The sequence below is a fragment of the Drosophila hydei genome, unplaced genomic scaffold (assembly GCF_003285905.1).
Source record: "Drosophila hydei strain 15085-1641.00,03,60 unplaced genomic scaffold, DhydRS2 tig00000250-arrow-arrow-pilon, whole genome shotgun sequence".
Classification (NCBI taxonomy): Eukaryota; Metazoa; Arthropoda; class Insecta; order Diptera; family Drosophilidae; genus Drosophila; species Drosophila hydei.
In genome coordinates this window covers 467,254-484,453 of record NW_022045696.1, presented here as the reverse complement: position 1 = coordinate 484,453, position 17,200 = coordinate 467,254, and the positions used below count along the sequence as shown (strand labels likewise).

The following is a 17,200-nucleotide window of genomic DNA, read 5'->3' as shown; positions in this document are numbered from 1 at the left end:
CAAACTTTTATAAGATCTTCAGCGAGCAACTAAACTGTTACAATTTCCATTATATTTTCTATGCAGATGAGTGCAATTTTGGTTTGCTAGCAATTGACCAAGTCATCATGCTGTGGGGCAGGAAAACTCGACCCTCATCAGCCTTATACGTTTGGCCTATCTGAATTGTGTCAGTTAACAATTGTTGCAAAATATCATTGGCCGCGGCATATTTGCTGCACAAGATCATAAAGATATACGCACACACATGTATGGGTATGTATGTGTATGTATTTGAATAAATTGTATAAGCCAGGCGTATGGGTATTGTGCAGTCATTGTTCAGTTGTTCGGCTGATTTGGATTGATTCATCGTTTGTGTGAAATCACATTCTTTAAGTAAATACCAATTGAGGGTCAGTTGGCTTGTTGGTCATTTGGCACTTCAATATCTCAGGAATTTCAGCACTCAGCTGCATGCAGCCAGCACTTGGTGTTGTTGTTGTTGTTGTTGTCGACAGGCCGCGAGCAAAACAAGTTTAAATGCCAGCAGCGAGGCAATTTTAATGTGTTTTCTCTCGAGTTAGCTTTGCTTAAAAAATTAATTTATAACTTTGCTTTTGCCTCAATTCCACTCGCACAGCAGGTCGACCTTCAAGCCATAAAAAATTGCACATTTACAGTTGCGAGTGTGTCGTGACACAAATTCAACTGTTCTCTCTGACCTCTGCAACGAGCATAGCCTGTTGATCGATGTTGTATCGAGAGACAGAGAGAGAGACACCTCTGCAGAATCAGTTAACACAATCAGAGTACATTTATCGCATATTTCTACGACCTGAATGAGGTCTATTAACATACATATATTTATATATATATCACACATTCGTGAGACTTGTATAGACTCGAAAACTGGAATATGTTTTTGCTTTTCATTCCTGTTTCGAGCGATATTCTTTATGCGAAAGTGACAAAAAGTGAGAGTAGAACACCTGGGCAAGGCCGGTTGTTACGGCAATGGGGTATTAACACTTGCCAAATACTCTGCTCACAGTTGACGCGAGGTTGTTGACTCTCTGCCCAAGAGCAAGAGCATCCGCAAGTGATGCATTGTGCGAGCTATTTCAACTGCCTCAGGCTGTGGGCGTACAAAGAAATGTGTTTACCTCAAACTCGAGTCACTCGACAAATTGAAAGAGCATAAAAATATTGATCTATGGCAAATGGTAAGCTCTTTTATTGTCTTTTTCCCGCGACTACTCTTGACATTTAGAGGCAGTTTGTTGGCTTGCCACAAGTTGCAATGTGTGGGTGAAAGCTTGTCAAGGCCCATATGCGCAGCCCAGATGCATGTATAAATCATAAAAAGATTAACTTAAGTATATGAGGGAACTCTGCTTAATGCTAAATGCTTTTTGCTGTAAAGCGATTGTGTTTGGTAATGAAAGAAGGGAAAAGTTGGCTTGAACACCCGCAGTTGGCTAACAGCCAACAGTGAATCACTATGAATCATTCATTAGCTTAAGAGCGGAGCACAGAACAATCTTATAATATGCTCTACGAGCAAGATGATCGTTCATCAACGACAGCTGATTCGATTCTCACTTGTCTCTACTAAATCTTGTGATGATATATTTGCCAGCGAGCCGAATAACAGGCAGGTGAACAGAGCTGGTAAGGTAAGCAGCTTAGTATAGACAGGAATTTGGGTTTATAAAACAAGCCAAGTTAATATCTTGATCAAATTTGATTTGTTGATTAGAAAAGACATCTGCTTAAAATCACTTTGGCTATGAATACTTCACTGTTTCACTCTGAGTCTGGCTCAGATAAACCCAAAGCTTTTGTCACAAGCCCAAGTCGCGCAACTGGTTTGCACTATAAACGCAGGCCAAGCTATGTAACTGCGCCTACATACACACATACATACATACACACATACACACACATGTGCAGAGATGCGGATGTATGCGTGGCTTTCGGCTTTGGCAAAAGGGTAAATAATATGCGGGCCCAAGTCCCGAATGAACTGAAATTGAATCACATCTAAGCAGTATCTGGAGCATGTCTGCATCTAAATACGGCTGGGCTTATGTGTGCTGTGCTGCATACGTAACGAAGCGGCTTGCCATGGGCTGAACAAAGTTGTTTCTGGAAGATACATTACAAGCTGTGGATGCAGCAATGGAGCCAGGCATTTTGTTGCCGTTTCAAGCGACGTGGCTTAATTGGCAAACCGGTAAGACAATCAGCACAAAGCTGCCAGCCAGCCAAGCTTCGCCAATCAGCTATCAGATAGAAGCGCGTGCGATTAAAAAATCTCAAATAAACGCCACACGCTAAGCAGCTGTGCATGGGCGAGAGGGGGAGAGGGCGAGATTATATAAAAGGTAGCGTTGGCAGTGTTGCCGTGCTGCAAGTGCATTCTTACGCCCTCAGTCAATCAGAAACCTGACGAGGGTTGGGCAGCACTGAAAGGTGCATCATTTCCGCCTTTTGGAGTCGCCATGAAATACACTCACACACATACACAGACACAGACACACACACACGTATGCAGCTTGTTGCTGAAATATGTTTACGCACGTCGCACGCATATTTCGGAGCTGACATCAAATGCCGAACCAATGATGAGCAGCTATTTTCAGTCTTGGACACTTGTCGCAATAAACTTGTTTCGCCCCCGCCCTAAACGCCGAAATCTTGTCCAAAATATTTGACTACCAAGCGTATACAAATCAAAAATACAAATACAAAAAAAGAAACAAAAAGCGAAACAAGTTTAGTTCGATGATTTTATTTTCGCATGCGCGCAGCTATGATCTTCTTCAAGCAGCTGCTGCTGCTATTATTTGTGTAAATGCGCAACCAAAAATTTGCATGACAGTTAAAGGTCCGTGAATAGCCGTCGATGGGCCATCAATAGCATCTGGCCAGATGTGATGAGCAATCGCATACGCACAAGGCGGATGTGAAAGAAACCATCAGAAATCGTCAACGAAACCGAAATCGAATTCGAAATCGAACGTAAGTAAAGTAAAAGTATATATATGTATACATATGTGTTTATAAATATGTATGTATTTGCTTGTATGCATTGCATGCTTTTGATATTTATATCTCTCGGCACATGGGCAAATAAATTTTTTTTTGCTGGCAAAAATCTTTAATATGCACGCTAGCTGCTCGGTACGAGATACAGATACAGATACAGATAAATACGGCAAATTCAATTTGATTTCTGAGTAGGAATCGTGTTCGAAAGTTTTTAATAGGTGTTAATGGGGAAATGCGTTTGCTGGCCAAACAAAGCCCAGCGACTGCCATTATGTAAGACAGCAAATTCTGCGGCGAAAGTAATCAATACAATAAATATTCCTAACTCCAATAAATCCCATGCAGAAAGGCTTTGAAGACTAGCCTAAAGAATGCGAGCTTCCATGCGAGCAGAAGTTGCGACTGGCTTAATAATTTTTAATATTTATAAATGATTAGTTCATGTGAAGCAGGAAAGTTTAATTAAGATAGGTCGATTAATCGCCGCTTATATAATAATATTGTGGTAAAGGGAAGAGCTGAAAAAAGCTGAAAGAGTCAGCGATAGGCGATGACTGATGACTGATGACTTGGGGAATCCCACAACTCGCCCGCACAAACAGCCATAAAATATAAATAAAAAGTTATAAACAAATTTGAGTTTGAAGACATTTTGGCCACTCAATTACGCAGTTCAGACAGGCTATGATATGGATAGCCAGACGTTACTCTAGCTGTCTATTAAGGCTTTACTGCCTTAGTTGCAGCTGCACGCTTCAATAATGTCAATCAAGCGATTGTTCCGATATGATATTGATTTTCAATTCAATGAAAACCTGAAAGCCTCGTTTGCATTGAGACCGACAGAGGAAGAGACGGAAATATCTTTATAGCATTGTCTCTTAATTAGATAAGTTTATATAAATCTTAGGTTTGCTAGAAAAGCTTTTAACTCTATTTTAGTTTTTCGCGCAGCTTTGCTTTTGCTCAAAGTTCGGACTCTTTGCCCCAGACATTGATATATGTATTTATGATGTCATGATGTTGCGATCTGCGTTGAATTGCTGAGTGCCAGTGCAGATAATCTTAAGCACATCTGCGTCTCTCCCTCACTCTCACAGTCTCTCGGGAAGTTCTCGATCATTGAAATTGACAGCTATCAAAACAATAATTAGACAGATCAACAGGAATTATTAATAAAGAATCAAACTCGACTTGGAGGTGCTGTATCCAAAAGTAAAGTTCGATTGCCTCTGTCTATTCAGCTTTGCGGAGATTTGTCTGAGGAGAGACATAAGTTCAGCTGACAGAGATTGAGGAGAGCTGTGCTGACAAAGGCGCTTAGGGAAAGAAAGAAGTAGTTTCAGATGCTGTGAGTATTACAGATTCTCAAATGGACTGCAAGTTGAAATGCTTAATAGAGCTGTACCAGTTGCAGTATGGAGTCAGATTTTTGGTTGTAAAAGCTTGAAAAAAGTTGTTTGTCCTCCCTCTTCTTGCCTTACATATCAAACTTCAATAAGAGCTGATCACTATTTTCGATAACTCACTTCATTTTATCGATCAAAATTAATATTTTGAGTCGCTTTAGATAGATAGACTTCAAGAGCTGGCTTATCTTTCACGTAGCTCTATATCCACATAGCTTCTAGAAGTGTGCGATCCTAGAGGTCTGCCCAAGGATAGAGCTCCTCTCAAAGCCATTTAACTCTTAGTCAAAAAATAATGTTAGGAATCAGTTTAGCACTGCTTTGGTAAGTTCACTCAAATCATTTGCTTGACCAATATCAGTCTAAATTCTTATATACGTATTTCGTTATTCAGGTAATAACAAAATAAAGCTGAACATGTCCATTTGAAGCGCGCCATTCGCCTCTGGCTACAAATTATGCAATCGAAGCGCAAATTCTTTCGACCAAAATTAAGCAACGCAAATTAATGCAAACTGAAAACGAAATCACAAATTAACAGCACACAGATATAGCAGAAGATGCGGTCTACAGAAAACCTGTTGTAGAACATTTGACAGCTTTATTTTTTTATTCGAATTTGGCTTTTTGGCCAGAGATATACGAATTAGATATGTAGATGTGCGTGGCGAATCTACATAGCAAGCTCGCAGGCAGGCTGACAGAGAGACATACATATGAGTAGGTATGTATGTGCATGTGTATGCATATGTCTGGGCAGCACTGTTGCCGTTTGCAGCTCTGCCCTTGGGATGGGCCGAGCGGCGACAACTTTCGCCTCGGGGCACTTTCAAGGTTGCTCGAGGCGTTTATCCTGTTGATCATATAATCAGCGCGACTCGAATGTTGGAATGCTGCTAAACGCAACAAGCGCAACAAGTTTTCATGACATGACGAAAGACGAAATGAGCAAAAGTGATTTTGTCTTTGTTGTTTTTATTTTATTTTTGTTTTTGTTTGCAAAACTTACCGGAAGCATTTTGGCGGCGAGGCTTTTATGGCCAACTTTTGAGCGTAGTTGTTGTATGCAGTTCAATATGTATGTGTGTGTGTGTGAGTGTTGTGCGCGCGTGTGTGTACCGATTTTGACCACTTCGTTTATGTTGTAACTGTTATTGCTTGTTGATTGTTGCAGCTAAACGCAGTCAACGGGCTGGCCTTCTTATTTGGCGGCGCTACTACCAGCAAAAGCTTTTTCTTCATTTATCAATTTGAATTTTTTGTAATTTTCCAAAAATTTGCGAAAATGTTTGTACCCAAATAAAAAACAACAGAGACAAAAACAAAAGCAAAAAGAGCATGCATGTTAAAATTGGGTCAAGTAAGTTATTGTTGTTACATTTGTGGCTGTTGTTGTTGGTGGCTTGCGGCTGCTGCACAAAACTTTGTGCAATCGGCGGCGCCTGCGCAGATCTGCGATCGTTTATGCTCTGCTGCCCAGCGCTAAGCCAGCAGCAACAACAGCAACAACTGAAGCAACAACAATGGAAACCAGATCGAAAACAAAAACTGTTACACGCGTCTGCGCATTTAGTTTTTCACTTTCGGCAGGCGTTGCTTTTACCACAATTCTGCACATTCATTTCATTTCATTTGATTTGATTTCATTTCAGTTTTTGTTTTTGCTTCTGTTCAAAAACACTTTCGCATTGAGTAGTTGATTATTGTGATTGACTTTTATTGGATTTACACACAACTCAAAAAAAAAAAAAAAACAAACAAAATATAATCAAAAAATAAATAAATCAATCTCAGTCAAATTTGTGGTTATTATTTCAATTTGAATTTCATCTCGCGTACAAATTAATCAGCAAATGTTCCAGCAATGTGGATGAAAACCGCTAAGCCAACATTACCGTTCAAGAGTTGCCGTTGCACTGAATTCGCGCTTGTGGCCAAAAAGCGTAGACCAGGCGCTGTCGGCCCATTGCTGAGAGGCGCACCAGCCAGCCGTCAGCCATAAGGCAACAACACGTTTTTCGAGCTGCGCAGCCGCAAAGCGTCGCGACGTGCGACGTCGGCAGAGCGCTGTTAACAGCGGCCGTTAGTAGCTTACAGAGCACTGTTAATTTTATTGCAAATTCAATTTGCAGCAGTACTTATATATGTGTATATGTGACTAAAAGGAGCACTGTTAGCAGTTACTGTTAGCGGCATCTAACGGATCACTGTTAATTGTCTTGCAAATTCTTTCAGCGCTGGCTGGCTGTGTATGCAAATGTGTTTAAGGATTTAGAGCTCAGCTAACAGAGCTCTGCTAAATTCATTGCGTATTCAAATGCAACAGTAGCTAACATTTTTATGTATGCACTTGTAACTACACGGATATAACAGAGGTATATTGCTAACAGAGAGCTGTTGCAAATCTGATTAGCCGTTATATATTTAAAGGATATAAGAAACTTATATTTTAGTTTTTTTTTTTTTTTTGAGTGATATGAAGAAAATACTTTTAAAAATATTACAAGCAAAATAAACACCAGTCTTCAGAAAAATAGTATTGCTGCTCTACACGAATCATAATTAAAATAAAATTAAAATTTTACCGTTGACAAATAAACTGATGTTCAATTTTAGTTTAGAGTAGAGTGCGAAGCAGAGAATTATGAAAAAATCTGGCTTCGTTTTTGACGATTTTAGTGATTTTAGATTTTTTTAGAGTTGACAAGAAAAAATTATATAACTAAAATTTGATATACATATATATTATGAATAATATGAAGGTTGAGAACACCTTTTTTCGGCTTTGTCAACAATCTTATATGTTGGGTAAGGCATGGATAAGCAGACTTATACGAGTATATGTTTCCAATGATAACATCAGGCAAAAAAGCAACTTAAAAATATTTAAAAAATATGTTAAATTTTAACAAAAACTTTAATAATGGATAAATATATTGCTATGTAGTTGGCCTTCAATGATAACAAAATTATTCTGAGTTCGAAGTTTACTTAACCGGTTTTATTTATGGAGGTATTATGATATATTCATATAATCTGATCAATCAAACTATAATTTATGTTTATTTATAATTCAGATACGAATCTGAACGACAGGCTAGTTTTCTATGTTTTCGACGTTAACATAAAGTTTCAGACATTTCAAGACTTCGTAGACTCCTTATAAAAGTATTTAACAATTGATTGAGCTCCACACAAATGCAAGATTTGTATTTAAGCTCAGCTTTCACAAAAAGGAAGCAAATAAAAATAATTAAAATTGGCAATAAAAATAAAAGTATTGTCAGTGTAATCAAATAGATTTCTAGAGACTATTAAAGTATATTTTTATTGCCATTTGGCTGGAATCATCTTTGGGTCTTATATTAAACTGGGTCAATTGCAACAGGTGTTGTCTTCGTTATGAATCTTGCTTGACTTGAGAGAGAGAGAGGAGGGCAGAGTTACTTATGTATATTAGGGCTTGGCCGGAACCAAAAATCATGTATGCAGCCATATAGCTGGTATAACTGCTGTTACAGGTTTTGCGACGGCGCGCATGCGTGTGGTTGACCTTTGTTACCGCTGCTGGCCGACGTCCAAATATATCAACAAAAAACCTTTACATAATACCCATTAAATGCTGTCATCGAAATGCCGATCGAAGTGGCGGCGCGAAATGAATTTCAAATATTTTATCAAGTCGTTTGGTTGTTTTTATTTATTTTGCTTTTACTCTTCTTTATTGTTTGGTTCCTCTCTCTCCCCTTCACACACACACACACGCCTTTTTTTATATTTTTTTATTATTTACTTTGCAACATCGACCCGAGTTCCGTTTCCCCCACCCAGACTCTAACTCTTTCCATATCTATTTGCGTTTGCTTTCAGCGATGCACCCAGTTAATAGACTTATTTCGAGAGACGTTTTTGTATCTCACTTAGCGCAAACGGGCATATTGGTTGTGTACATTGCTGGATCCATATTAAATAATATTTTATGGAGCACATAGAATCATCAATAGCATATAATTTAAATTTATTCTAAAATCTGGACTTTATATAAAAAATAATTTATATAATCTTTTATATGTTTCCAAAAGCAACTTTAACTTGAATATCTCTCAAGATCAACACACTTGTAGATATTCCAAATCAAGGTAAGTCAGTTACCAATCAGGGATTATAGAATCCCTCGACATATTTCTCTTCGACTGTCACATATGTCGTTTGTTCTGTTTAAAGTTACATAAGTCCAAATCAAAATAAAATTAGGAAAAATAATTTTAATATTAGTAAAATTAAATTTATTGGATAAAGTATTTAATGACATTAATATTTTAATTGGATTTTGACCACGTAATTGCCATGGCTGTTACTTTAAAAATAATTTTCAAAATCATTGCAATCATGAGTGTCAGCGTTATTGAAGGCATGTGAACCAATGACTTCGCCAGTTCACAAAGCGCACCAAACTGTACCAAATTTAATGTGCTATCAAATAACGGAATATTGCCAATTTAATGTAAGACTCAAAACAAAAAACACGCTAATTATAACCAAAATTGGAATAGGAAAACTTTATCAGTTTTTAATATTTATGTTTACTTTTCATTCCATTTCTTCATTTTAATTATTTATTTCTAAGAATATCTTCGAACAGAGCATGTCTCTGTCGCCTACCATGTTGCGAGGTGTTATCAGCCATTGGGGAATTATGATGTTACTAACATTGGCATAAGTGGCAAGAGCTGCTGGTTAATGCATCCGCTGCACGTCCCATGCACATTACATGCCAAGCACGCATCGCAGGCATCGGCCAGTGTGGAGTCCTCTCAAGGTGTTTGATAGCTTACTTCCGGCCAACGGACATTGGATGAGCCGCTGCTCACGATTGTGTACCTGTGCATCCTTTATTGAAATTAGGAAATAACAATCATTGCCGATGATAAGTTCTGCAAACTACACTGGCCAACAAAATTTCATTCAATTATTTGACCAATAATTACACCATTCACTTTGAATAGCCATCTGAAGTCAGAAAAGTCTCGAGACTAACTCGCTATATCAATTTAAAATATTTCAACAAGACAGTAACGGTATCTAAAAGTGGTGTTCATCAACTTCAAATTCTTTTTTGTATAGCATATCTTTTCATATATTTATGTTTAGTTTTTCTGTCTGTCTGTCCATATGAGGACACTTAAGATAAGAGTAGTTTCGGAGGCCTGGCATGTTGTGAAACATATCTATCAATATATACTTCTACTATGTTAACAAATCAGTTGTTGATTTAATCGACTAATCGATCCATAAATGACCTGCCCTGCCCATAGCATGACAAATCAGGAAATATATAATTTATTAAGCAACTTTTTTTTTTTTTGGGACGTTAAGAAAGAAGTATTATGCAGTCGGTTGCTATATTTATTTATGATTTCTTGAACAGACAACTCCAAGGAAGTAAATAATGATACAGCTCTTTTAACTTAAGATTATCATTTCCAAACTGAATATTCATATTTGGCTTGTAACAAAATAAGTTCGAGGATTTTTGTGTTATATTTAACTGTGACTGAGACGCAGTTGCCTTTTGACTTCTTAAGAGCGAAATTTATATGGAGTATAGCTCGAGCATGATTTGCAGAAAATAATATATGTGAATATCATCTTTTGAGTGAACTATAAAAAAGTATAAGAATGTGTTTTCATTTATATGTAGTATCCACATGTGCAGGTGATATTAATTCGTTCTTTGATTACAAGTCTTTAAGTCTCTGGTTAATGCGACTATTATGAAAAACGAGAATTTGATTTAAGTCTTTTACAGCTTATTTAGCTTTCCTTTATTACACTTTTTAAGTCTTCAGAGCATATGCCTAAAATAAATCATTAGGCCTCATGACGCATTCGCATCAATTCATATCAGCCTGCATTGTCAGCTATTCAGACTTGCTTAGTTTCTTGTCGATGGCGGTGCTAGTCGAAAGTTTTGAATTTAAATATGGAAGTTTGCAATTTGTGAAAAAGGATAGGGCTCTAGTTTATATGACAGTGCTTTACACATAAAAAGAAAATTGTTATTCAATAAGAATACATGAAGTAGACAATAAGTTACAAATAATAGACTACTCTTAGATCAATCAAATGATATATGTGTGCAGTATTTTCATATTTACAGAGGCAAACTATATGTCTTTATGCAATTGAATTTTGTAGTTAGTTAATTTGTGGATATGATAGCGCTTATATGTAAGTGATTGATTACTTATCTACTGCAATAGCTAGTAGTGACTACCATTACTATACGTTAGTTTGTATAATGTATTTAAACACACTGCTGGTATGATGACTACGATTTATAATCTTTCGATCAGTTTGAGTATATGATATAATTAAATTAACAAAAAATATTAGTTCTTTACTTTTCTTTTTTTAAAGCACATTTATCCGTAAACAATAAGAACAATTAATGCGCTTTCTCAATTGTTTTTGAAATTTTAATCGATTTTAAGTTACTATCTAGTTGTTTTGTTTTTTAAATATAATAAGTTAAGATATAAAAATAACATACAAAACATGCCTACAAATATTTTATTTCATTCACAGGGGGGGTTCAAACCAACTCAATTAGAGAGGGACGGATTATCGCACAAATTAGAAGAGTAGAGAATGCTGAGCTTCGAGTTGCCAAATATTTCATTTCACTTTCGTTTCATGTGATAACAAAACATTACTTATATTCATTTAAGGTACTTAGGTATTAGATGCAATATCCATCGTTCTATCAGACATTTTGCAATTTAGAATCACTGATTTCATTACTATAAATATTTGATATTATTTATATTGTAACTTAGCTAATATGTATATTATTGCATTGGCTTTGATGTGCATGCAACTGTTGGATTCATTTGCGCTGTAGTCCTCCGACGGGACGCAGCATGGCGGTCGTTAGCGCCGGGATCTTGGCTGAGCTCTTCTTTACCTCATCAATGGCATGAATCATGCGTTGCGGATCGGTAAGAAACCAAATCCACAAGAGTTTACTATAGCGCCAAAGCTTTTCCTTGTCCTACGGTGGAAAAGACATATCAAAACGTTAAAAACTCTTTCAATTTGTACGATAATATTTTCTCCTTGCTGACTAACCATACGCTCTAAGATCGTTTCCTGGAACTGAGTACGCAGCTGACGAAGCGACTCTTCGAAGCGCAGCTGCTGCTGTCGAACATCAAACATGGGATACAAATATCGAACGTTCTCTAACATGGGCTGGTCCAGCGGCGAATTATAAACGAAGGGCTTCAGCAGTTGCTCCAAACCTTTGCTGTAAATACAATTGGATTAGCCATGAGCTCATATCACTGCTGACGTTTGCACTTACAGTTCGGCCAACTGATCGTATGCATATACTTGTGACTTCCGGCTTAACATGCTGTGCAGAGAATTAGTCAAGAGACGGCCAAACTTTTCATACTCATACAGGCAGCTCTTTGCCTCCGTTGATCGAATGTTCTGGCCGAGATGTGTTGATAGTTGGCTGGCGATTTCGTGAACAAACTGTGCACTGATGCCCCTGGAGCAGGCATTCAGCGAGCGCATCGCTTGTATACGCTGCCAATTAGTCTGCGCCTGCATACACAGACCGATGGAGCTGTCCGTACAGTTTCGCTTCTTCTCTAGGTCCAATTGTATCCCAATCCAAATAAGTTCAGCATTGGACAGTGCATCGGAAATGACAGTCGTTAACTGCTTGTCATTTTCGCGGCGACGCATGGCCCGCTCCAGTTTCAGCTTGGTGTTCTCGTAGAGGACCAGCTCAATGCGTTGCTGCGTGTGCTGCTGCACGTGCATGGCAAGTGCATTCATTAGAGTGTCGCAGGTGCTAGTCAGGTGATTCCTGTTGAGCACCTGCAGCTCATGTGTTTCGCGTACAATGTCCGCCAAGCTGATGCAGTGAATTTTATTCAGATCGATGTGATCAATCAACGCCTGTGTGGCCTTTGCCTTGGCCTTCTCCTTTATATATTCCAGTGTATAATACTGAATGCTGTACGTAAATAGTATTACTTATTGCATTTATGGAGTGTTTGTCCTACTTACGACGTCTGCAAGTTCTCCAGATTGGTATTGAAATGCTGCATGTTCACTTCGGCGTCCTCGAGTTCCGCAAATTCCTGTATCTTGAAGTTCTCCTTCATGTAGAGCGTAAAGTACTGCATGAATGAGTCACATTTCAGGAAGTACTGCTCGAGCGGCAGCTGGTGCATGAACAGAGGCGGAGCTTGCTGCAAGGTGAAGCCCTTGTTGGCATCCTCGCTAAGTTTGGAGTTCTCCCGCTGCACATCCTCCAGTTGACGAGCCTTCGTCTGACACTCGCCTAATAGTTCCTTCTCCCCATTGCTCAATGACAGAATCGAACACTCCAGCTCGCTTAGCTTGCTGCTTTGACTGTGCTTTGTGTTCCTTTAATTAATGGCAGCTGTATTACTATTCAAGACTGAGGCTTTGTGTTGTTAGTGAATTGCTTACTGCATTTCGTCGATTAGTATGAAATAATCCTTGGTTGCTTCTTTAATGGCTTCCACCTCGAGGGCAAGTGCGTCAACGTCATGCGTCGTGTATTTTAGCAGTCCAGGATTTTCCGATTCTATTTGTTGCAGCTTGAGGATACGCGCTGATTCGTTCAGCCATGTGCCGCGCTGTTGCATTTCCTCACTTTCCAGTACTTCCTGTTCTGTTAAAATGTTGGAGTCTGTAATATTTTCTGACAAAAAGTTGAAAAACTTCTCAAACTGTTCGTCGTAAATGATCCATTGATTAGAGCTGTCGATGCCCAGCTTCTTAAGCATCTCCGAATTCTAAAAGTCAGACAATGCATATAATCATACAAGATGGGCAGATATATATATACTTACATTTAGCATATCGCCCATTTTCGAAAAGCGAAAGTAAACTGATATAATAAAAATTAAATAGATCCCGCTACCATTTACAGGGGAACGCGCTAGTGATGCCAAACACGGCAATCGAATAGCTTAGCCGATATACCAAATTGACGCTAACAGTGCCAAAACGAGTCGATTTTTAATTGTTTAAATATTAACTGTCAAATATAACTGGCTTTACAGTGTCAAGTGAGTAAACATCGATATAAAAGTTTTATATCTCTGTACTATCGGTAAGCCATCGTGATTGGCAAACTATCGATTAAATGATTTAATTATTATCGAATATTGAACACACCTAAAAATGCACGTTAGATTCAATTTCATTTTTCAAATGTAGTGTTCGCGACTTGCTACATGTGTTTGCACTTCATATTTGGAAATTAAGCAGTAGATTGATAAAAGAGTGATAATATATATACAACAAATCTATATAAATATTAATACATAATTCTTCAATTTATATTTTGAAATTTATATACGTTGGTTGGTGACTTATCGAGCTATCGATATGCATATTTAAGACATTTCATCCTTGCTCATTACGGCACTGTTATGGTCTTATTTATATATTTTTCATACTTAAAAGTGTTTTTTACTAACTAAAAACTAAATAGCTGAACAAATTAAATTGAACACAAATGGGCTAAGCACACTTATTTGATTTAATCTTCCAAAAAGTACACATCAGCAGTTGCAAAACTGCTACACAAATATTAAATGTGTATAAATTTGTTTTTTAATTATTAATTTTTATACATTTACATCATAATTTTCATGTTGGTCGTTCAAAACTATTTCATGTGCAAAATTATAATTAAAAAAACTTTAAGTTATTAAATTTTTCTTATTTAACCATTTAATTTTCTTAGTACTTTTAACAGTGCACAGATGGCGTTTAAAAATTGCGCGAAGGTAGAAGGCAACCCGATTTACAAATAACATATATATATGTATATATATGTACATATTAAATATTATATTTTATTACCTTAACTTGAAACTATTCTAAATTACCCGTCGATTGTGAAAATTTGGGCCTCATGCAAAATGTGCAAATGTTAACGCGCTCCGCAACTCTGTTGCCATCGATTTCGCACTTGTGCGCCCACTTCTGACGCAGACAGGGTTGTCTATCGGTTCCTGGTTGTGGGAGAGGATGTGGGAGGAGAGTTGTGTATTAGGACAAGCGACAATTAAATGAATAAGTGATAACTTTACTTGCCTGCGTGTAATGTGCTGCGTAGGTGCGTTATATAACTGCTGGCCAGGTGTATTATTTCGATTTTGGATAATTTGCGGTTAACAGGCTCCGTGGGAATCAAACCGCGCAGCGCCTCATACGCAGCATTCACGCTGAACGAATGTAAATACCAATTGAATTAAGTGTGCTCCGTTATTAATACAAAAATGATAACTCACTTGAAAGTACGGTGGCGCTCCCGTGCATTAATCTTCTGTCTAGGTGGTGCTTGCCTGCGAGCGTGGCCAATAAGCGAGTCCTCGGAATCGCCGCCCACATTGCTGCCACTGCCATTGCTGTCGGCGCCGGCAAACGAGGACAGGAGATACGATGAGAACTCAAGGGTTTCGCTGGCGTCGATGTTGATGTTAATGTTGATATCCGCATCCATGTGCATGCCCATATCCATATCCATGTTCATATTTGGTAATCTGCCCACATGTGTGTATGTGCACGCTGTACGCTGCTCTGAGTGCGAATGAGCAGCCGACGGCAGCTGAGGCTGACTCTTTGGTCAGCTCTGGGACTCAGCTGCTATAATTGTGGGCTGCTGCTAAACAAATTAAGTCATCGTCGTCGCAAGTGACGACAAATTGTGCATGAACAGCTACATATGTATGTACAGACATTGATGTATGTATGTTGGCATGTACAGAGCCAGCCGTAACTACAACAGCAGCAGCAACAACAACAACAACAAGAACGATAACAACACAACTAAATATCCCAACAGTACTTGTGCGCACTTGTCAAAACAAACGCAATGCTCCTTGTCCTCTCTCCCTCTTTCTTCTGGCTACACCCGCATTGGCCGTTCGTCCGTCCCGTTCTGCCACACAAGACGCGTGCCGCCGCTTGCACAAGCATTTAAATTGTGCAATTTTAATTGCTCGTACGCCGCTCGAAATGACGCGGCGCAGGATAAGCACCGAGCCACATATTTGTGGCTTCTCTTTCTTATTCCACTTCACATTCAACTCAAAATCCAACCAATCTGCGCTGACCATCATCAGCGCTGCAAGCACTAAAATTATATATTTGATTGTTTTTGTTTTTGGTTCTTGTTTGTTTGCATTGTTCTGCCTGCCTAGTAGCCCTAACCGGAAGTGGTTCTAAAGTGCGTTTAGTTGCTAATGCGGCTTGCGCCACATGCGGCGCACGCGCAACATTCACGTTCAACTCTCTGCAGTTCAATCTCTGAAAAGCGTAACCAGAGTGAAATTGCTAACGATCTATCTATAGGAACACCCAGTTTGTTCTATATGATCTCAAAGCAAAAAAATATATTCAGGGGAATTGTTATTTTGGACTTTGTATACCCAAAAGATTTTTAATATCGTAATCGAAGCCTGTCAAAATAGGAGATATTAATATTGTAATCTTAGTAGTATTATTTGCGATACGCCCGACTAGAATATACCCTAACTACATTTACACAAAGGCTAAGTGAGCATAAGTGCCTTCGAAATGTCAGCTAAATAGGTGATATATATAATATAATATATTATGTGTATAATTCCTGATGTGCATGTAAAAACGTAAAAACAATTTCTATACTTCATATAATTATCGCGTTCTTCTACAAAATCCATCGTATGCATATAGATTTTGAGCAAACGGTGAGATATTGGTGTGGAAATCAATTAAATTCTTGCTCTTGGATGCAGCCAACTGGCTCACTGTTCCAAATGAGTCAATTATAAATTGATATTTTATACAGGTTATAGGACTATCTCTTGAGGACACCTCCAAAACGAGGTAATACCAGCTCTTGAAAATAGCTATATTTATATAGTTCAATGTTTTCGATTCCTTTATTAGATATATTATTCTATATTCTTGTTTATTTTTATCAAAGTTATTTACATATCTGAATATATATTGACACTCGATTTGTTTCTACAAGCAACTGTCGCAATGCCAGCTCGAGTGGTTCTCCTTCATCTTGACGGACGACCTTATGCACGGCCTTCAACTACGATAATGTCAAAGACAAAACCACAAAAAGCAAATAAATTGGTTTTTTTTCAAATCACTATAATTTTCAGTTGGAAAAATAATTGCACACTCTATAGAGTTCTCTTGTGGGCAGTGTCCGACTAGCAGCTACCCTGAAGCCTCCACAGAAACGCTGCTAAGACTCTAACTGGCTTTTTTGACATATTTATATTTATTTACGTGTTCTACCTGTGGTGAATATATGATTGCATAACTTCAGTTCTGTCGGCTTGATCGTAATAAAATCAGCAGGTTATAAAAATGACATCCAAACGGGACTCAACAATTAGAAATGAATTATAGAGAGTTAAGCAAAGTCGGTAATATATAATTGATGTATGCTCAGGGACAGTTGAGCTATGAAAGCCATGTTATACTATCGATATTTATCGATCTTTAGCAAATGAGATCAGATATCCATAGCAAAGGAATTGCCAATCTTAAATTCCGACAGCTTGAATCGATATGATCCTGATATGCCTTATGGGATCGGTTAGGCGACTTTCCATGAGCTCAGAGTGTGACAAATGAAAGCATTTATTATTATAAAAGTTAGCTTCCCGACTAGGTCAACAATAAGCAAT

General features: G+C 38.1%; 3 protein-coding genes across 8 annotated transcripts in view; all 3 read right to left on the bottom strand.

Moving 5' to 3' along the window:
- LOC111603380 (mucin-5AC) overlaps positions 1–6,430 on the bottom strand; it is a 33,474-nt gene extending 27,044 nt beyond the window's left edge. For 5 of the 6 annotated variants that reach the window (XM_023320931.2, XM_023320935.2, XM_023320934.2 and 2 more), the window contains exons 1-2: positions 6,285–6,353; positions 5,455–5,681 (exon numbers count right to left, since the gene is read on the bottom strand). In XM_023320931.2, the coding sequence (XP_023176699.2) occupies positions 5,455–5,463 (9 nt within the window). In that variant the 5' untranslated portion in view covers positions 5,464–5,681; positions 6,285–6,353. Of the gene's footprint in view, positions 1–5,454; positions 5,682–6,284 lie in introns of all 6 variants that reach the window. The other variant, XM_023320932.2, reaches the window with a different exon arrangement.
- Positions 6,431–11,004: 4,574 nt separating this feature from the next.
- On the bottom strand, positions 11,005–13,525 carry LOC111603354 (augmin complex subunit dgt3). The gene is made up of 6 exons (XM_023320901.2): positions 13,346–13,525; positions 12,960–13,288; positions 12,531–12,893; positions 11,812–12,477; positions 11,577–11,754; positions 11,005–11,499 (listed from the first exon to the last, which is right to left on the bottom strand). Exons 1-6 carry the CDS (start codon positions 13,361–13,363, stop codon positions 11,335–11,337), a joined length of 1,719 nt encoding a protein of 572 aa, XP_023176669.1. The 5' UTR covers positions 13,364–13,525; the 3' UTR covers positions 11,005–11,334.
- Positions 13,526–14,398: 873 nt separating this feature from the next.
- Positions 14,399–15,894, bottom strand: LOC111603357 (basic helix-loop-helix transcription factor scleraxis). The gene is made up of 2 exons (XM_030223671.1): positions 14,798–15,894; positions 14,399–14,731 (listed from the first exon to the last, which is right to left on the bottom strand). The coding sequence occupies exons 1-2, from the start codon at positions 15,037–15,039 to the stop codon at positions 14,593–14,595; spliced, it is 381 nt and encodes a 126-aa protein (XP_030079531.1). The 5' UTR covers positions 15,040–15,894; the 3' UTR covers positions 14,399–14,592.
- Positions 15,895–17,200: the final 1,306 nt, after the last annotated feature.